Source organism: Limulus polyphemus, unplaced genomic scaffold (assembly GCF_000517525.1).
Source record: "Limulus polyphemus unplaced genomic scaffold, Limulus_polyphemus-2.1.2 Scaffold4355, whole genome shotgun sequence".
NCBI classification, from domain to species: Eukaryota; Metazoa; Arthropoda; class Merostomata; order Xiphosura; family Limulidae; genus Limulus; species Limulus polyphemus.
In genome coordinates this window covers 45206-67291 of record NW_013669965.1, presented here as the reverse complement: position 1 = coordinate 67291, position 22086 = coordinate 45206, and the positions used below count along the sequence as shown (strand labels likewise).

Here is a 22086-nt window from a genome sequence, read left to right as displayed (position 1 = left end):
CAGTACAGCATAAGAATACCACAATAATATTAAGAGTGCTGCAGTACAGCATAAGAATACCACAATAATATTAAGAGTGCTACAGTACAGCATAAGAATACCACAATAATATTAAGAGTGCTACAGTACAGCATAAGAATACCACAATAATATTAAGAGTGCTACAGTACAGCATAAGAATGCTACATTACATACTGTAATATTGTATATAATCACAACCCTTCCTCGAAATAATTTCTTCTCAAACTTCGTATCGTGCAAACATTTTTTGAATATCAACAGTTATGTTTGGGTTTTTTTTCAGGGTATAAATCACTTTAGTCGAAAAGGAATACCAGTGTTGTTGTAAGGTTCTGCTTTACGAACCAAATAAAGAATTTTAGTTCAAAGAAATATACTTTGTATTTTAATTCAGCTTTTTATAAGTTAAATATTATTTTTTGCTTCTAATTATACATAATGTGTAAATATTATGTACAAAATTTATTATTTCACAACTCTTATAATTCCTAAGTTTATTTTGATGTTCATTATGTTTTTAGATTGATTCTATTGTAAGGTTTTAGTAGTTTGTCTAATATTCGTAATTTCATGGTGTTCTAGCGTAATTCTATCTCTCCCCACGAACGGGACAAACTGAGAAGTCGTTCACCAGATGTAGACCTAGACAAAAAACGGAGACGAGAGGAAAAGCCGGATCACGTATGTCTCGCTTTGATTTTAGTCGTAGAGATCTGAGTTTGAAGTTTTACAAAGAAAAAAAAAATCTGCAAGTGAGGCTAAGGTCATGTTTACATTAAATTATCCGACAACATTAAGTTGTTCGATAACAATCTTACGGCCTGCCTTTAGTAACTGTGGAATCTAGAAGATTCAACTCTATTTATCTGCTCCTGGGATTTCCACTCCTTTAGCTTTGAGATCGGAGTGTAAGTTTAAGAATTGTGACATGAGTTCAGACGTAAAGGAATTCTCATGAGCCACAACATAAATCTGATTCTTATTTGAATTAATATTTTCTTAACTGCTTTCAGTTACGTATTCCTTGATTTCCACGTGTTAGAACGATAACTCTTTTAAAGTTTACGTCACTGGTTAGAATGGGATTGTAACGGACGTTCGCCCATTTCCGTCGTTTATCTTAGCGTTATTTTATTGTTTTTCTTTTTGGGGTTGGGCCTGGGCTATTGGCTAACCCGCCGGACTGTAAATTCCAAAGTTCATGGCTCGCTTTCCGTTGCTTTCAAATTACGCAGCGCGCTTTTGAGTTATAGTTAGAGTAAATCACACTATTTGGTTGGAATGGTGCAAGAGTCAACGATGGTTGCTGTTGATTGTCTTTCTTCCCTCCAGTCTATCAGTACAGAGTTAGGGACGTCAAGCACAGTTAAACCTCGTGTAAGTCCTCGCGAACATACAAAACAAACAAACTATTCTTGTCCAAGCGACCCGAGTGTCAGGACTCAATATCTTTATTGTGGATGGTTGTCAGTTTCTTGAAACTCTTAGAACTTGTTGAAAAAACAAACAAAAAATGGTGCCATATTCCTCTGAGTTCGCTTTCCTGCATTTACTAGTTTCGTCAAAACAATACGTTGAAAATAAATTATGTCGACTTTTATGCAAGAAGATAATTTTCTAGACTGTTTTCTTTAGTTTGAATTATAAAACAATAGTTTAATGTTCTGTAAACGTAAAATGTATTACAACAATGCTCACAAACAAGAAATTGGTGGAATTTTATACCTCGTAAATAATGATTTAAAAACCTTCCCCGCTGCTATAATTTTAACTTTGTTTCATCGGAATGAGCTGGATTTTTAAAATCCACCTGTTAAAAGGGCTTGCGTGGTAATCTTTGAGAACTTCTATGAGTTAACTGCTAGAAGCCCCACGCGCCCCATTGCAGTATTACGCGAAACGATCGGAAACGTCGTTTAGTTTTATTTATGTTATAATTTATTGTATTATGTTACTTATGAAACATTAGGAGGGTGGAATAACCTTCATAGGCCTACGATCATCATCGTCAAAGCTTACCACTACGTATATTGATGTGTATCAATAAATGTGCAGGATGCAGAACTTCTTTAGTGAATGTGTTACACAATCATGTGATATGCACGTATTGTTGTGGGGCAGTTTGGTGTTAACGGAGAATAACGGCAGGGATCTGAGGTTAAACATACGCGTTCTGTAGTTGCAGAGAACTAAAGCCAAACGTTTTTTCGTGCGAAACCATAGAAGTTGGGTTAGGGTGTTTACAGCAGTATAGTCATACATATATATAGTTTTTACTGGTATACCATGCTGCCATGATTTTTCTTACCAATATACATACCTACAACCACACGTTAAGCACTGCTTACACTGTTTCACGATTTAAAAATAGATCTAGTTTCACAAATAACGCTAAACATTCACTTACTTGCTAATTTTCTTATGCATACTGTATCTCTAGTACTTCAATGAAACACAAGCTCAATATTAATGTAAGTCAAGTAAGAGACAAACCGATTAACAAGATAGCTAACTCGACAAACATTCCACCATTATAACAGACTCAAAAAGTTCTAGTCATTAGATCAAGCCCTTTACGTGACGTGAAAACTCCCTCTGGTCAACAACAATACAGACATATAAATTATATACAAACAAGAAAAAAAAACCATAGTCTACAAGTTCCTCTTATCTAACATGACCTCCAGTGGGTCAACGGTTAGTTTACAGACTTACAATGTTAAAATCCGGAGTTCATTTCCCCACTATGAGCATAGCACAGATGATTGTCCATTGTGTAGCTTTGGGTTAAAACAAATAAAGAAATTTATCTAATGTTATCGTAGACTTATTATACACGATAATCATATACCGTTAAGATACGTCAGTTATGATCACTTTGAAAGTTCTAACTTCATAGATATTTAATTCTGGTACGATTTCATCTTACCAATTTATCCAAAGTGCTCCCTGTGTGTATAAACAGACTAGCTATTGGCACTTTGTTCTTCAATCCCACAGGGCAGTGACGATGAGAAAAGCGACCAAGACCTTGTTGTGGATGTCGCCAATGAGGTTAGGACCTTCTGGTGTTGATTTTATTTAAAATCTTATTGTTGTATTTAATTAAATCGGCTCAATTTCTTTCACATTTATAATTTTTTCTCGGTAGTGAACATTTCGCTGTTTTGTTGTATTTCTAGAACGTTCCTTTAAATTGTCCTTGTTACTTTGGTACTACATATTCATACACTAATTCATTTTAGTTAGTTCCTTATTTTTAGGAGCATATTATTTAGTTTCGAATTTTCTTAGGAAAGCATCAAGCAAACAGTGAAAATTAGGAAGAGAATACGTTAGTAATAATAGGTACAATATTTGACAGCATGTCGTTTTGAAGTTCATATTACAATTGTGTCAAAGTGCCGTTTTCTGAAATTGAATTTTTGCACAGGACCCTATCTCACCACCACCAAATCGACAAACTTCCCCACGAGAAAATGGAATTGACCGGGCAGTCAAGAGGGAACGACCTCCCAGCAGGAGTGGATCCTCTTCCAGTAGAGGAACACCTGTTCCATCCAAGCATAAAGAACATATGGTATGTTGATCTTTAACCGAAGAATGTATTGGAAATGTAATTTGTGGGTTTATTGTCCGGTGTCATGTGTTTTTTTTTCCCAATGGACAGAAAGTCAACATGATAAAAAAAAAATTGGTTTTCTTTTCCAGGATGATAACTTTTAATTATAAAAATAGGAGTTTCGTTTAGGCTTAAACTTAATACTGAAATCGGTTTTGTGAAGCATCCATAACTGTGTAAAGTTACCAACGATTCTCCCTTTTTTTCATCTAGAACGACAAACCGCCTACTCCTGTATCTAAATCAATGACTCCAACAAGTTCTGGAATGACCAACCCTGGTCCTAATAACCTCAAAGGTGTGGCGAAACCACCCTCACTTGGTAGGACGAGTATGTTTTGATCAACTGCTAATGTAAAACCATGAAATAATAAAACAAAAGTGGTCTTAAATATTGTCTAAAATTTCTCTTAATTATGCAAAACACAACCTAAATGTGTACTAACTATCCAATATTTTGAGACAACAATACCAACAAACCATTTTTAACTAAATTTATATCTCTATAATTTAGTGAACTTGGTGTCCTGTAAGGCATCTTTGTATTGAACGACTATACCTTTACTGATTACAAGGAGTTCCTGGAACCTAGAATAAGGAGTAAAATTATAAATAACTCTGTTATACAAAGGAGAATAGACAAAGTTAATACGAAAATAGTTTATAATGGAGATTTATGGTAAAGATAAAATAGAGCTTATTATGAAGCTGCTGTATAATTAAAATAAATGTCTTCGCTGTTCTTTCTAATTATATATATATATATACACCCACAGGTGCACCATATGCTTATCCGCTGCCAGGGGGACCATCGGGATCTCACCCTCCCATTGCAGCTGACCTCAGTTCTAATGCGGGTTATTCACAAGGGGCTCTGCATAATAGCTTATCTCCTGCTCTTAATTCCTACCCTCGATCTGTGGTAAGCTCTTGGTTAAAATAGTTATAAGAGTTAGTTTGTTTACTTTTGTGGCATTTAATTAATACACCTCTTAATCCACAATTATTGCCAAACAAAGATATCTTGCTACATGTTTCAAACAAATTTCTCAGGATCATCATCAGGCATTATGATGATGATGATGATTCAAACCCATGCAGTCGAAACACGTAGCAAAATGTCATTGTTTTGCTATGATAAATAATTGTGATTTAAACTATGAAATACTTACAGGTATAGGTTAGAAAATTCGCAGATTAGTAACGTGTTTATGTTAATCCTTTCTATCGTGTTAATTTAAAATAGTTATTTTCACGTGTAAAGAAAAATCAATTGTCTTCAATTATTATTTTAAAACGCTGTTTGTAATTACTTATAGGTTGCCTACGAATCTCATCCGGCCATCAGACCCCCAGGATTTGGATCAATTTCAGGTGGCAAACCGTAAGTAATGTTTTAATCATTTTATTTAATATATCTGTTTTTTGTTGTTGTTTTTAATTTGCTGTTGAGTACAGTATGTTTATTTACTTACCTGGGTCTATTTCAGGTGACAAACACTAAGTAATGTTTTAGTCATTTTATTTAATATTTGTTTTTTTTTTGTTGTTGTTGTTTTTAATTTGCTGTTGAGTACCGTATGTTTATTTACTTACCTGGGTCTATTTCAGGTGACAAACAGTAAGTAATGTTTTAATCATTTTATTAAATATTTGTTTTTTTTGTTGTTGTTGTTTTTAATTTGCTGTTGAGTACCGTATGTTTATTTACTTACCTGGATATATTTCGGGTGACAAACAGTAAGTAATGTTTTGATAATTTTATTTAATATTTGTTGTTTTTTTTTGTTGTTGTTGTTGTTTTTAATTTGCTGTTGAGTACCGTATGTTTATTTAATTTCCTGGATATATTTCGGGTGACAAACAGTAAGTAATGTTTTGATAATTTTATTAAAATATTTCTCTGTTGTTAATTTCTTTTTAATTTGCTGTTAAGTACTGTATGTTTATTTATTTTCCTGGATCTATTTCTGGTGACAAACAGTAAGTAATTTTTTGATAATTTTACTAAAATATTTCTCTGTTGTTGATTTATTTTTCATTTGCTGTTAAGTACTGTATGTTTATTTATTTACCCGGATCTATTCTAGGTGACAAACAGTAAGTAATGTTTAAATAATTTTATTCATACTTTTTTCCTTCTACAGAATAGATTACATTATCTCTGTATCTGTCTGTTTACTTACTTGGATATTTAACCATTTCTTTACATAAAAAATAATATACACTTGCAAAAGGGAACCTTGTTTTATTCATGTAGGGTATTAACAATGAATTTGTTTCATCTGAAAAATACTTAATTTCACTGGTAATAACAGGCTCATATACAGTCATTTGATGAAATAGAAATCCGGTTATTAACTGGCACGTATTTTTATTGAAAAGGTTGCGAAGACGCTGCAATTTTTTTTTTTCTAAAATAAACAAAAATATGCGTTAACTGATTCTAGTTTATTTCCTATGTATGCAATAAATTATATGGAAATTTCTTTTCAACAGAGCTTATTCATTCCACGTGAGCGCTGATGGACAGATGCAACCCGTCCCATTTCCTCCCGACGCTCTGATTGGTCCAGGAATACCGCGTCATGCCCGACAGATTAACACCCTCAGCCATGGTGAAGTGGTTTGTGCGGTGACGATTAGTAGTCCTACGAAGTACGTCTACACTGGTGGGAAGGTGAGTGTGAACTTTTAAATTCGGTACTAGGATAAGAAAAACAACAACAAAAAAACATCGTGATAAACTTGCACGCAATTGTAAATTAAAGAAACGTCATCAAAGTATACTGACGTATCTGGAGTTATTTCATATTTGATTAGGTCCGAGGTGCAATCACATTGCGTGCTTATTTAATATACTAACATTTATCACGTATGTGAAGTAAATATACATGTATTCAATTATAAAGGAAGCTGCAAGCTGACTTGGATCAGTCAAATCAGTGACAGAAAGAAATACTTGGTCCCTGAAAATCCTTCTTTTTATTTCTTTGATGGGTGGGGGTGGAGGGCGTGATTTACAAATATCAGTTTTTAGCCCTCCCTATGAAGAGAAAACTTTAAAGCTTCATTTGTACAAACAAAATATTTTATTAAAAACAAATTGAGTAAGAACATAGTGTTGTTGTTGTTGTTGTTTTGAGGGGTGTGTGTGAATAAAATGAATCATCAATTTTTCACCGTTTTCTTTTCTGCCAAACTGTTAAAATGTCGATTATTATCAAATTCTTTGCAGGGTTGTGTGAAGGTGTGGGACATAAGTCAACCTGGTAGTAAAACCCCAGAGTCCCAGCTTCATAGTGTTGTTGTTGTTTTTAGGGTGGTTGTGAATAAAATGAATAATCAAATTTTCACCGTTTTATTTTCTACCAAACTGTTAAAATGTCGATTATTACCAAATTCTTTGCAGGGTTGTGTGAAGGTGTGGGACATAAGTCAACCTGGTAGTAAAACCCCAGTGTCCCAGCTTGACTGTTTGGTAAGTTGATATTTTTAAAAGCGTAAATTACAAATTGGCATAAGGAAAAAAAAAACTTGCATAGGAATGAATTTACTGGACTGTTTTAATGTTTAAATGGAGATGTTTTATACTCTCTAACGCAGTGGGGTGGATTTATAACTACTAAAGTATTTTCTAAATAGTGACATAATTCTCACTAGTACGTCATTCAGTTAAAGGATGAAAGGAATTGTTTACACACTAAAGTATGAAACTGTATTACCTTAAATGGAGATGTTTTATACTCTCTAACGCAGTGGGGTGGATTTATAACTACTAAAGTATTTTCTAAATAGTGACATAATTCTCACTAGTACGTCATTCAGTTAAAGGATGAAAGGAATTGTTTACACATTAAAGTATGAAACTGTATTACCTCGTGGATTGGCGCACGTCTTTGTTGTTATTAAAACGGTATTTACGGCCTCAGAACGTTTTTATTATCTTAATAAACTGGTAATTCAATAGCTAAAATGCTAATTTAGCTAAAGTAATTGATGCATTATGAAAATTACATTAAACTTATTTTTATCGTTTTTGTTTTGTGTATATATTCTATAACTTTCCAGCAACGAGACAATTACATCCGCTCGTGCAAGCTCCTTCCGGATGGCCGAACGTTAATCGTAGGTGGAGAGGCGAGTACAATTTGCGTGTGGGATCTAGGCGCTGTAAGTACAAATTTAGAAGTTTGAAAATATTTTGATTTTATACATTATTCAACGTATTTAGCGCCCTCGTGGCACGTTGAAGCTTTTTCTTGATATATTAAATAATCCATAAATGATGTGGAAATTATTTGTTCTGTCATAGGCAGCAAAAAAAAAATAAAAAATAAGAGACTAGATTACAAGTCTTGTTTGATCGTTTAGAAGTACGAAACTTAAACAAACCTACGTTATAAAGCAATGTGTTCTTCAAAAAAGGGTCTCCCGGTGGGATAGCGATAAGTTTATGGACTTACAACGCTAATATCCGGACACAGCAGATAGCTTAATGTGGCATTGCTCTAAAATAAACAAACAAAACTTCAAAAAAAAAGTAGCTTTGTTTATCAATACAGTTCACTTTGACAGAAGTAGCGATTAGTTGTTTTTGCGATATGCTGATATGTTAAAAATTTATGTTGAATTAGCAAATTAAGAAAAACAAAAAATGTATATGCCATCTCCAAACCTTTATAAGAGGCTAAAAGTCCAAAACAGATTATATTTGCGAGTAATTAGCAAACATGAATCTCTAGGTAGTCTAAAAATACATTTCAATAAATCAACTACAAGATGTGAATGTTATTTCTGTATTCAGTTTGAGAGGATATATAATATTTGATATCAGGCTGCCATTCCCCCCACCCCTCCCATTCCCTGCACCCAAGCTATCAGTTACTCACGGCGTCATCGACGAAGTACATAGATACATTCATGTTGTGTGCTTAGTCGTGTGCATACGTGCCCAAGTTGTTTTGTACACACTGTCCGGGTTCAGTTTCAGTACTTATGCAAAGACGATAAATCAAACAGTATTGACACCATACTCTTTGTCTGTTTCTACAGCCAACACCACGTATCAAGGCTGAACTGACATCTAGTGCCCCTGCTTGTTACGCTCTCGCTATCAGCCCGGACTCCAAAGTCTGCTTCAGCTGCTGTAGTGATGGAAACATTGCTGTGTGGGATCTTCATAATGAAAAACTTGTCAGGTATAGCCATCAGATTATTGTTGAGTAGCTTGCAGTTTTTATAATCTGAATGTGCATGTTAAAATTTTAGCAGATGCAAATGTATGAACAGGTGTATGAGTAAACAGTTGTCAAATCATGAGTGGTTTAGTGTTTTATTACAAATGTAAAAGAAAATATATATATTTTCCAAAAGTGTCGCAAAAATATTGTTAGCTTTTTGTTTTTAATTGCCTGCACCAAGATAAAGTTGTTGTGCACGTGATATCGTAGATTTAATTTTAATGAAATTTATTTTGTTTATATTTTTAGCAGCTTTAAATAAATAATAAAACGGATTAGATAAAACAATATTTTTAATACGCCCTCTATTAACAGACAATTTCAGGGCCATACAGATGGTGCTAGTTGTATAGATATATCCAGTGACGGAACTAAACTGTGGACAGGAGGGTTAGATAATACAGTACGTTCATGGGACCTCAGGGAGGTATGTGGATTTAAAATAGAGTTTGGGTTTTAATGACTTACTTCTGCCTGTTACTAGAGAAGGGCAGTATTTCAGCTTCTTTACTGAGGCCTTCTTCAATTCGTAGTGAAAGTTATTAATCTTGCAGTGTTTCTTTTTGTTGATAATATTCTAGTTAACTTGAAGATTGACTGGAGAATTAAACAATCCAGTCCGTTTCTAAAGGAGTTAAACTAACTAGAAGATTTAATAACATGGTCTATTCTATTACCTCACCGAATTAAATTGGTTGGAAGATTAAACATGAAATTCTGTTCTTAAACTTTAAGGGGGTAAAACTGACTAGAAGATTTAATAACATGGTCTATTCTATTACCTCAGCGAATTAAATTGGTTGGAAGATTAAACATGAAATTCTGTTCTTAAACTTTAAGGGGTAAAACTGACTAGAAGATTTAATAACATGGTCTATTCTATTACCTTAAATTGGTTGGAAGATTAAACATGAAATTCTGTTCTTAAACTTTAAGGGGTAAAACTGACTAGAATACTGAACAATACAATCCTCTTTTCTCATATAAAAATAATCAACTATATTAACCAGTAAAGTCCACTTTAAGAACATTAAAGAAGTTGACTTTTCATTTCCATTGTTCATTTGGATTAATGAATATTTATAACATAAATGTTTACTTTTAACATCTCTAAATTTTTTAAAACAATAACCTAGTAATAAAGAATTTAATTTGATAACACTGATAATTTTTTGTTATTGAATATATATTTTGTAACGACAATGGATTATTCAGGATTACAAAATGCAATAGTTTGGCATTTAATTTTTACAATTGTGTTGAAATTAAAAAAAAAGAAGTAATTTTTTCTATGTACTTATAGGGCCGTCAGCTTCAACAACATGACTTTACATCTCAGATCTTTTCTCTTGGCTACTGCCCTACTGGAGACTGGCTTGCTGTAGGGTAAGTCCTTAGTAAACGCAATTCACCATAAGAAAATACTGTACTGGAATAAAAATGTAACATTCATTTTTTTTCTGTTTTTTGTATTTATATCTTAATTAAATTTAAGATGAAGTTTATAAAGTTATAGTTTGAGGTGTTTTATTTTGATTTTGCTGCAGTTTTATTGACTACAAATAAATTATTCATAGTTTATTCAAACATATACTTGTTATTTTTTTATTTTTTTTTTGCTGAAAAGTAAACCGAATCTTTTGTTTTTCTCTTACAACACCTAACCAGGATTGACTATTTATAGTTTTGATATGTAGATGTATGAGTTATTTCCATGGTACCTCTTGGTAGCTTTAAAAGGTTACAAATTACATTCAGAACTCAAATAGGTTTTCCATGGTTGTCTAGAGTAATAAATTTTCCTTCTCTATAAATATAGTTTACATGTAGTCTCAGAACCTTAAACTTGAGAAGCAAAAACGTTTCTTAAATGGAGTAAGATGTTTAGGTAACAATTAATACAATGCATAAAAAATAATCACTCACCTGAAAAATGCTTGCTCCATAAGGTGTTATCCAAGCATTTAACAGGTTATCTTTGCCAGTGCTGACAAACCACTTTCCACAAGAAGCAAATTTTAAGGACAAAACACAACTTTCATGGAGGTGTAACTGATATTTGTCAGGCTTGGAACAATGCAGTACTTCTACATTGCTGTTTTCCATACTAAAAAATTAAAATACCAAACAGGAATCAATGCAACATAGACAATAAAGTTACTTATTTTACTTAATTGACATTTTCTAAAACCCTCCTGTTTACTTTTCATGGCAAAAGATCTTGGTTATTTACAAATAACAAAGACAAAAGTTTTTTGCCTTTTGGTTAAATAACTTGTAAAAGAAACATTAACTGAAGTTGAATATATTAGGGAAGTTAAGTTGAGTGTCTTAACAACAAATTGGTGTCAATATTGATAGTAAAATATTTGAGGAAGGGCTAACAGTATAAGTAAGTTGCTGTGTATCCTGCTTTATACAGTCTTTCATGGCTCTTATTATCTTCCCTCCAGTCTAAAGAAGTCTCTTCTGTGCTGAGCTGTGACATCTCTTCAGATGATAAGTATATTGTGACAGGATCTGGTGACAAAAAAGCTACAGTTTATGAGGTGATCTACTGAAGTTTCATGCGGCCTTTTGGTGAAGTTTCCTATGTATGTGAACCAACCTGCACAAGATTTCCTGTATAGTAGTATACCTATATTACCAAAAGACTGAATGTGAAGCTCTGTGGCTCTTCATGTGTCTGTGTAAACTTTCATCAGATTATTTGTCTTGAGAAGAGAGATGAATTCATATTGGTGATTGATAGTATGAATTGTGTTTTAAACTGAACTAGGTAAACCCAAGAAATGATATACATTGACAGAAAACCCGTTCCTTGATTTGCTAGTCGGTATTCCTTAGGAAACATCATTAGCAGTGACTAGACTATTTGTTTAGCTGGCAGAGACAGTTCATCTGGTATTTTTTGGTGTTCCTTTACCATTAATTGTTCTGAAGAGAAGCAAAGTGGACTTATTTTTCTAATACCACATGCATCACAACCTAACAATTATTGTATGTACCTGAGTGTCTATGATGTTTTAAAGCACAAAGTTTTGGTTTGAAGTTTGTTTTTTTTTGCAGGTACAAAAAATGTTTTTTACTTATTTGGTTTTGTAGTTCTAACCACCACTGTACAAGGTAATTGAAATCAACCATGATTATGGTTTATTGGCTGTATTCTTTTATGTGAAAACGTTACTAGATGGAAGATATAAAGTAATTTGATTTATGTATTTTTTTTTTCACAAATTATGAAACTGTTTCAGGACATGTTTTAGGTTTTTCAGTTACTTTATTTTTTTTGATGGAAAGTTTTCTTGCATACAGTACTCAGATTAATAGAGGATTATAAAGAAATATGTATTAAGTCAGTACAGTACTAAATATTTATGAATATAACAAATTATTAGGATATCCCATTGTTTCTTATTCTTACAAGAAATAGCATAATGCTTCATTTTAAGATAATGAAAAACATGAGAAAAAAAATGAGAAAATTAAAATTTAACTGCAGTCTTTCTGATGCATTAGGAAACTCTACACCACAAGATATTGCAAATGTTGATTAGATTAATATGCTTGTAGTTGGTAATTAATTAAAAACTGGGGAAATTCATAATAGAAGATTATTTTAATTATCTGAAATATAAAAAATGGAAGACTTAATCCACTTAGTCAGTGCTTTTTAATAATAACTTGTACTTCAACTAATAAATCTTCTAATATTTCAGTAAAGAAATTATATATTTTTTCTTTACAGTTAATTAAAAGACTACTTATTTTTAGTAAGATAGCATAAAACAAACTGAATTTTTTTATTAGTGACCCTAGGAAATCTATGGCAAGGCTTTTAGTAAGTCATGCATATTTTATGTTCTTTTAAGGGTTGGTTTTTATACTCTTTTAACCAGTGCCCTCAATACCATTATTAGAAGTAAAAAGGTACAGATGGAGTCGTGAATTTAGCACTCTTGTTGGTCTAGGCAAGTATGTGGTTCAGAACATTTATATATTAGAGAATAGCTTGGCCTACAGTAAGTGCTAGACATCCCATGTTTTCTGTGCTAGTGGGATTGTCAAACATTGTTTTGTTTGCATTTGTACCCAGAGCATAGTTACCTCTATACAGTGTTGTTATGATAATGTGCATTTGGTGTGGATGAATTACAAAAGTTGTAATGATATCTATTAACAAACATATCTATCAATGATTTACCTTTTATGTACAACCAAATTTTTAAAATTATTATTTTTAACAGAAAATACCCTGATTAATCTTACCATTTATTTTTAACACTGTTTAATAAAAAAAAATGAATTTGTAAAAATCATGATAAGAAATGACATTACATTGTAGCCAGCTGCTGTGTTTTAACAATCCTGTGTCATTCTGTTGAAACTAAAACAAATGTGGGCTTTTCAATTTTAAGCTGACAATGTAACCCTGTTTTACCAACACATTTGACTAGTGAAAATTGGTGGTTTACCAAGATTCCTGTGACAATTTGCCACATGAAGGAGGATGTAAATGAAATGAAAACTGGTTATCCAACTGAACAACTTACCTAGACAAGTTGACTCTGCTTAACCATACTAAAGGGAAAAAATGTATTTACCGATTCCAAATATAGATTAACTTTGTAAGGAGATCATAGTGTTAAATAAGTCTTTCAATGAGAAAATTAAAGATGCTTTTTATTATTGTCACAGACAGACAGATATTAAGGGTACACCTCAAAGTTAGCTTTTAAGTCATTGAACTAATCAATCTTGAATACATACAATGTAATTAACGCTGAGTACATTAAACATTTAAATTAGTTTGATCATGAAAAGAAAATCAAAGTCATAAATTCCACATTTTAAACTTAAATTAAACATACAGTTTTTGATACTCACAATTAGCTTTTAATCTAGTTTTTTTTTTTTTGAGGGGGAAGGTAGGGTAGCAGATTCATGTAAAACTTTCTGCATGAACAAAAAAGAAACTTAATAGATTCTTCTAAAACACTTATGAAATTCACATAAGTATTAATAATGTTATTGCTTCTACAACAGGAAAGAGAAGCATTGATTTTTGTTTTAAACACGTTTGTACAGATGTGGTATTTTTTTTTCCTGAACAATTTTCATGCTATATTTGACGCTTGCTGCAAGCAAGTTAAGACATTTGTGGTGTAAGCTTATAGAAGTGTTCTTTGTTTCTGCTGGCTTGTTTATTGTGAGTATGTGAACTTTTAAAAATAAAATTGAGTGTTTGTTGAAAGCTACAATAGTAGAATTAGCTTTAATATATGCATAAATAAACAGTCGATTTGTGAAAGGTGGACTTTAATAATATTTTGACAAACAAGAGGAAAAATTCACAGATTTCCTATGGTTGAAAACTACTTTCACACATTTTTTTTTCCCCCATTTTGTCAACTTGGTAAGAATGAAGTTTTTAAATGGTAACTAAGGTACTAATGGTTATTGGTACTTTTTTGAAAGAAAAAAAATATTCTCCATCATTTTAAACCTTAGCAAGTTGTAATAAGCCTACATAAAACTATAAATAAACATGTTATTAATTTTTAATAGTGAGGATACCTAACTAATATAATTTAATGCCTTCCTATCATTATACATTTTGTTTGGACATGTATTTATCATATTAAGGTCGTTCAGTTACTTTGTTATATAGGATTGGCTATAGGAACCCACTTTGAGACTAATAACGGCTGGAGACGTCTTGAATGAGTAATGAAGAAAAACTTTAATATAAGTTCAACATAACAGCAAATGTACAACGTTTTGTCCAAACGTTGTACTTATATTAAAGTTTTTCTTCATTACCCATTCAAGACGTCTCCAGCCATTATATGAATTATTACTTGACCCCCCCCAAGTTGAATTGGCGTTAAGTATTTTAAAACAAACATTTTCGTTGGATACAGAGCAGATATTTAGATTACTTATTAATTAATTCTATATGATACTGAATAATGGAAGTTTCACGAGATCTTGGTTTAGTGCCAGTCCGACCTTGGCTTTGTATAGACTTAATTCATATAATTACGAAAATACAATAGTAGATGCTGTTCCACCATAAATTTATATTTCTTTACCTGTTTTAGGGCAAAGCCACAATGGGTTATCTTCTACGTCCATCGAACCCTGAATTTTAGCACTGTAAGCTCGTAAATTTATCACTGTCCCACTGGAGGACTCCCCAGATTTATAAACGACAATTAAAAGCTTATTACCAATGAATTACAACATGCTTTATTGTAAGTTAAATAGATAAATAATCATTATGACGGAGAGTCAAATATGCAAAAATAGTGCATATTATATATAAATCCTCAAATTACCGAAATGGTATTTTGTTGGTCACAGGCTAATAGCAAAAGTAACAGACACAGAGAAATACAAATTAAGCAAAAATACCATCAATATTTCAATTACTTCTTGAGAAACATACGTGTCGTACGAAGAAAACGAGTGATTCCATACAATGTTTGGAGTGTTGTGACAGATAAAAAAAAACATAATATTTACAAATATAATACGATATATGTACTTTAAGGGGAAGTAAATGGTATAAAGTCAAATCGGTTAGTTTGTTTATAATATTCGCGCAATGCTACACAAGGGCTATATAGCCGTCCCTAATTTTGAACTGATAAGACTAATTAATAGCACCGTCGGACTACTCTAATGGGATTGGACCATCACTCCTGTAAAGCACTAGCATGCAGAACGTGAATTGTTTTATTATGATAACGGAACGCAAACCTTGGATCCAGTTTAACACGAGGCCAAGAAGAAAGTGTTAATTTAAGGGTTAAGCAGTTTCTACGATAATGTGGGTCATGTCTGTTCAATACTTATCCGTATTTGAAAACTCGGTAAACATCTTGTACACATTTTCTGCAACAACCCTCACCCACCCTTTTTTTTTAACAACGTGCAATTTGGAAGATGTAAACAAGGAATAAGTTGGTTAATTCTCTAGCATTAATTGTTATGGGTAAATCTACGAATGAAAACAACAAATTAATAAAATATGGGGCAAATATACGATTAAAAAACTATATAATAAAGAGTAACATATATCGTTGCTGTTGTTCTTGAAACTGCCCGTTCAAGCAACAAAATATATTTTCCAATGCGTATTTCAGATCGGACGTGGTTAGCATGCCCTGGTTCGTATCCCGTTAGCGCAAATAACGCACTTCGCAATTTGGGTTGTGAGTACTGGATAAAAATAACGGTAAAATCCCAGTATTCGGTCATCCAAAATTGTCGGTAGGTGCTGATGACTAACTGACTTTCCTCTAATCTTATCAGTTCAAAATTAAAGACGGCCATAGACCTCTTGCATATTTGCATGAAATTCTGGTTGAAACAACAAAACCTTCGCAAAATCGGCTCAAACTTCAAGGACAATCAGTTTCGAACAAACTAATAAGGCTTAACGGAATTTATATCCGCTATGGTGCTAATTATACATTTTAGTTAGATATGCAAAAATACAGCTCTAGTTTTCCATCCATTACAGGTTTCAAGTTAATGTAATGCGCGAGTATTGGGGTTTAATACCAGCTTCTGTATATCGGAGTTTGAAAACGGCTTTCTTTATATTTCTCATTGTAGTGAATTCTGATACTTAATACAGCACAATTCTGGCATCTATTACAATGATGACATAGTTCTGTACATTCTGAGATTCTACAAACACATGATAAGGAAGAACAAGTAAAAAAAAAAAAAGGCTTGAAATAAAAATATTTATTCACATCAAAATGGGCAATTGATATGAACAATAACTTCTGACACTTATATTTAAAACAACTCATTTGTCTGTGAAACAGGGTGACACAAGTTAGGAATGCAGAGTCTAATATCCACAGTAATTAAATGAGGTGTTTCTGATCGTAAAAGCCCCCACCCCCATCCCAAAATATCCAGCAGACATTTTTTTGAAAGATTATTCTAAGATCCCCTATTCTGCACGGAGCACAATTGCAATAAAAAAGTGGTTCTTTGGTATACAAGATCGTTCAAGAGTCACAAGGTTGGAAAAACAAATTTCTATCCATTACCAATTTCTTTAGCTCTGTACAGAACTTAATGGCATGAATATTTTTATATCTCAGTTGATAAAAGCAAAATTAGACTGATTCCAAAAGTCCTCCCCCCCATAAGTACTTGCGGTCTCTTTCGGTTCCAATATTCCTGAGTAGCAGTACGTTCTTCTCTGAGAGACCTGTAGAACTGTCAAAAAAAAACTCCATATCGTTTCCTGTGAGAAAAGTATTTCTCAAGTCTTAGTAAATCACTTCATACACGGTTGCCTTTTTATCTCCGGATCCTGTCACAATATACTTGTCATCACACGATATATCACAACTGAGCACAGATGAAGTCTCTTTGCACTGGAAGTAACACAGAACAAAATTAGAAATCCGCTTTTCGAAATATATATATATATATATATAAATGTAGTAAACTACATATTCAGTGTAATAAAAACACAAAATACACCATAATGAAGTTGTATCTAGTGTTGTGAATTTATCTAACATAGGTGGAAGATCTTTTACTACTGTTAACAGAATGCTATAATTCCGAATTTACTAAGTGTATCTACACAGAATGTGGCAAGATTTTAACAATATGTACACGTCTGTTGCACACAAATAAAATCAGATGTGTTACAAAATTATTTGTCCTCAAGATATGTCTGTAAGTTGTGGATATCAGTCTGACTCGGGTTCTGAGAAATAGTAGTACAAGATGATGTTAGTGTGAAGAACAAAAATCATACAGTATGCATATTGCACAACCCCCCAAAACAAAAATCTACAATTTTTCAGTATCCATTTACATTGTATCTCGTATTTACTCTCCTCTACCATGAACAGTTGATAACCTGGATATCAAATATACACCATATTAATTGGCACTATAAAAAGGTGATGACATTTAAAGTTTCTCCCCTACCTGCACACATCAAATAATGATACATATTATTACTCTTTAATGCAATATGTTAAAAACAAATACTTAAGTTATTAGAATTATCATGGAAAAAATTTTATAATAAGAAACTACGAAGATAAAAGATCCTAAAGATAGAGTACCTGTAAAATACTGGCTCCATAAGGTGTCCTCCATGCATTTAGAAGATTATCTTTACCTGTGCTGATAAACCACTTCCCACAATATGCAAACTTCAAAGAAAGGACACAACTTTCGTGAAGGTGTAACTGATACTTGTCTGGCTTTGAACAGTGTAGAACCTCAACGTTACTACTTTCCATGCTGAAATAAACGAAAATAAGTCAGTCACCTTACTAATCGCATCTCTCTTATAGTTAGAAGACTTTGATATGATAGACAAAACTATTACAGAAACTTAAGTTTCTCCCTTAGTCTTTTGGGAGTTTTAATCTACAGAGTTGAATGTGTCATTCAAGTGTTATATTGTTGCATTTTTTCAGTTTCCTTAATAAAACTTCCTGTAAACTGAAATTTCCAAGTAAAAATTATTCAAAAATTGTTGGAGTAGAACCGAGATGTGTGACATTAAGACATCCACAGTGCCATCACTTAAAAGTAAAATATTTCAGATATACAGAACCTTGATAATCAGTAGTCCTTGAATTAGATCTACTTTCTATTTCTATATTTTATTAATACCTTTCAATTTTATAACACTTTCTACACATTCACAATTAAAATACATATTCCGTATGAACCAGCCTGACATGGTCACAAGTTCAAATCCCCCTCCCACCAAACATGCTCACCCTCTCATTATAATGCAACGGTCAATCCAACTATTTGTTTGTAAAAGAGTTGGCATTGAGTGGTGATGACTAGCTGCCTTCCCTTTCCTTCTAGTTTTTCACTACTAAATTAGGGAAGGCTAGCACAGATAGCCCTCGTGTGGGTTTGCATAAAGTTCATAACAAACAAACCATACGAACTTTTACCTGATTCAATTTTTAAACTTTAGAACATATCTTTCAATTCCTCTTTCATGAAAACTTAGTTAACTCCTCTGGAGTTAAGATGGTTCCTTTAAGAGATTTGATATTTCTCATTCACATTATGCAATAAGTACATCCATAACTTCATTGAAAGATTAAGTAGAAAGAAAACTATACACTCACCCTACTGCTAACCAGTCTCCAGTTGGACAGTAACCAAGGGAGAAAATTTGAGATGTAAAGTCATGCTGCTGTAACTGACGGCCCTAAAACAGAACAGGAAAGTAATTTTAAACAGAAGCAAGTCTGAAATAAAAATAAATATCACTTTCTGGGATTTTGATGTAAAGTCCTTTACTCACCACTAATAACCTAAAATGCCTCAGTGTTTGAATAACAATGTCATTATATTCCAACACAATTAATTATTCATTGTCATCAACTGCAATAGCTGATAATTTATTTGTAAATATTTCCCTTTTTCACCAAAACATGCAATTTCAATGAAGAAGAGAAATAAAGAATCAGTATACGATAATAAATTCAGTGATTCACTACTCTCTCTCTACAGTAGACTATTGTTTCACTGAATCACAGCTCTTCAATACTACAATATGAAGTTCATTGTATTTCCTTGATTGGCTCTCCCAACCATTATTGAGGAGCCATAATTTGATGAAAATATAGTCTATTGCATAGGGAGTAGTGACTCAAAGAAAAGATTAGGTCTCGATATCATTCAGGGATTCTTTCATTTCTTCACTGAAATTAAGTTTGTTGAAGAAAAGAAAAATTTGCATACAAACTATATTGTTCTTATAATCCATGACAAGTTGACCATGATATATAAAGATTTATTTAACTGTTGTATTCTTTCTTCAGGAATAACAATTTATAATTACACTGACAGTACTGTAATAAAAATTACTCTCCAGAACGTTTAGTTGTTTTCTTTTTCATTACATTTTGGTAACCTATACTTTTTGACTTTCCAGTCAATTTACATCCAAGAGATTATTGCAATAACTTTTCAATCCACATACCTCCCTGAGGTCCCATGAACGTACTGTATTATCTAACCCTCCTGTCCACAGTTTAGTTCCATCACTGGATATATCTATACAACTAGCACCATCTGTATGGCCCTGAAACTGTCTGTTAAGGAAAAAAAGAAACAATTGAAGTGTATTTCCCTTTATTCATTTTCTGTTGTTGTAACTATAAAGTGTGAATCCTCATACCTGAGCATAATCAAATTTCCAGTTTCTCTGGATTTTCATGTACAGAAAAACACACACACATATATATATTTTTTTTAGATTTGTAATAAAACACTAAACCACTCATATGATTTGACAACTGTTTACTCATACACCTGTTCATACATTTGCATCTGCTAAAATTTTAACATGCACATTCAGATTATAAAAACTGCAAGCTACTCAACAATAATCTGATGGCTATACCTGACAAGTTTTTCATTATGAAGATCCCATACAGCAATGTTTCCATCACTACAGCAGCTGAAGCAGACTTTGGAGTCCGGGCTGATAGCGAGAGCGTAACAAGCAGGGGCACTAGATGTCAGTTCAGCCTTGATACGTGGTGTTGGCTGTTTGTAAATGCAAAGAAAAAAACCCACTTTCATATTTATACAAGTTGTTACAAAATCTATAAAAGCTCTAGCCAACAAAAGTACAGAAATAAATAAGTTTTCCTACATTAATTTATTCTAAGACAATTTTTTTTTACTATTCTTGTCATAAGAAATCAAATATATAACTTATTCTTCAACAAAATGAATTAAAAAAAACTGAAATTTTTTTTTCAGTTATTTAGAGTAGCAATATCTTTCAAAACATCAGCAAGTGTATACTATCTCAAGGTGTGGTGATACAGCAATACAATAGGAGTATTGTGAAGCCATGATACGATTGTATCAATACATTGTCTGATACCATACGATTTATGTATCTTCATGAAATTTGGCAAGTTTTCAGTAAACATTCAGTCTTTTTGCTAAAAATTAATGACTCAATAAAGAAAGATGAATATTGAGTACTACATGTTGTCTTCATTTCTTTTATCAAAAACATTACATGCAAAGCAATATAACAAATTAACAATAACAAAATAGATACAGATATTAATTTTCTTATATTTTACTCCTGTTGCCAGCTGCCATTTAGTTGATCAAACCTGTAAAGTATGAAGTACTTAAATAAGACAATATTAGTAATATAGATAATAAATTACAAACAAATCTGTCAAACGTTGTAACAAGCAGTTGGTAAAATTTTTCTATCATATTCCAGTATCAATATCTAGATAGTATGGACTACTATAATGAGATATGCACCTCTAATACTATCCAATATAAATAGCAAATTACTATGATAAAATACTTGTTCCCAAATATTAATGTAACTAAATAACAAAGCATGACCAAACTCTTTATGTGTTGCAAACATTAATGTTCTGGTCAACAATTACAACAGGAAATTATTAGAAACATTGCAAATTAATTGCCTATCCCAATACAGGGAACAGAATATTTTTTAGCATTGTAGTTAAAGGATTAATTATCACATCTACACCTAAAGTCAGAATTAACTCACAGCAGCAAGATCCCAAATAGAAATGGTACTGGCTTCTCCCCCTACAACGAGGGTTCGTCCATCAGGCAAGAGCTTGCAAGAACGAATATAATTGTCATGTTGCTGTAGGGAAAGAAAATTATGTCCAATAAACCCAGAGAGAAGTCAATAGGAGTCATTTTTTATTCTAAATCCAAAAACAATAATTTCTCAGCATAAAAATCATGACAGAGTAAAAACAACAGTAACAGTAACACCACAAATGATCTTCAAATTTTGTGTAAAGATTATAGAGTGAATTACAATTTTTCTGTTATATTACTTTTAGAAGCTCAGTGAAACTGGATTAAATGCATCTAATTGTACTACATATATGTAGTAAACATTTAGACATAATTTAACTAAAGAATATACTGTATTTTTCGGAATATAAGATGCACCGGTGTATAAGACGCACTTTTTTACCCCAAAATTTGTAGTCAAAATCTGCTTGCGTCCTATACACCGAAGGTATGAATAATATATATCTATATATATACAATATACACAAGCCATGTGTAAATATATTTAAATAGGCATGCATAGATTAGTTCAATTGAAGTTAGCTCTTAAAATCAGGTAAGAGTTATAATTCA

General features: G+C 32.4%; 2 protein-coding genes across 2 annotated transcripts in view; one reads left to right on the top strand and one right to left on the bottom strand.

Annotated features, from left to right (window-relative positions):
• LOC106471017 (transducin-like enhancer protein 4) overlaps nucleotides 1-10301 on the top strand; it is a 27545-nt gene extending 17244 nt beyond the window's left edge. The window contains exons 5-16 of the mRNA XM_022399644.1: nucleotides 604-702; nucleotides 3022-3075; nucleotides 3455-3601; nucleotides 3857-3965; nucleotides 4420-4565; nucleotides 4963-5027; nucleotides 6143-6323; nucleotides 7056-7124; nucleotides 7715-7816; nucleotides 8699-8844; nucleotides 9202-9313; nucleotides 10190-10301. Of these exons, the coding sequence (XP_022255352.1) occupies nucleotides 604-702; nucleotides 3022-3075; nucleotides 3455-3601; nucleotides 3857-3965; nucleotides 4420-4565; nucleotides 4963-5027; nucleotides 6143-6323; nucleotides 7056-7124; nucleotides 7715-7816; nucleotides 8699-8844; nucleotides 9202-9313; nucleotides 10190-10276 (1317 nt within the window). The 3' untranslated portion in view covers nucleotides 10277-10301. The remainder of the gene's footprint in view (nucleotides 1-603; nucleotides 703-3021; nucleotides 3076-3454; nucleotides 3602-3856; nucleotides 3966-4419; nucleotides 4566-4962; nucleotides 5028-6142; nucleotides 6324-7055; nucleotides 7125-7714; nucleotides 7817-8698; nucleotides 8845-9201; nucleotides 9314-10189) is intronic.
• Nucleotides 10302-16626: 6325 nt separating this feature from the next.
• Nucleotides 16627-22086, bottom strand: part of LOC106471016 (transducin-like enhancer protein 4) — a 35262-nt gene continuing 29802 nt past the window's right edge. The window contains exons 15-20 of the mRNA XM_022399646.1: nucleotides 21473-21574; nucleotides 20321-20466; nucleotides 19898-20009; nucleotides 19038-19120; nucleotides 18003-18183; nucleotides 16627-17294 (exon numbers count right to left, since the gene is read on the bottom strand). Coding sequence (XP_022255354.1) covers nucleotides 17187-17294; nucleotides 18003-18183; nucleotides 19038-19120; nucleotides 19898-20009; nucleotides 20321-20466; nucleotides 21473-21574 — 732 coding nt within the window. The 3' untranslated portion in view covers nucleotides 16627-17186. The remainder of the gene's footprint in view (nucleotides 17295-18002; nucleotides 18184-19037; nucleotides 19121-19897; nucleotides 20010-20320; nucleotides 20467-21472; nucleotides 21575-22086) is intronic.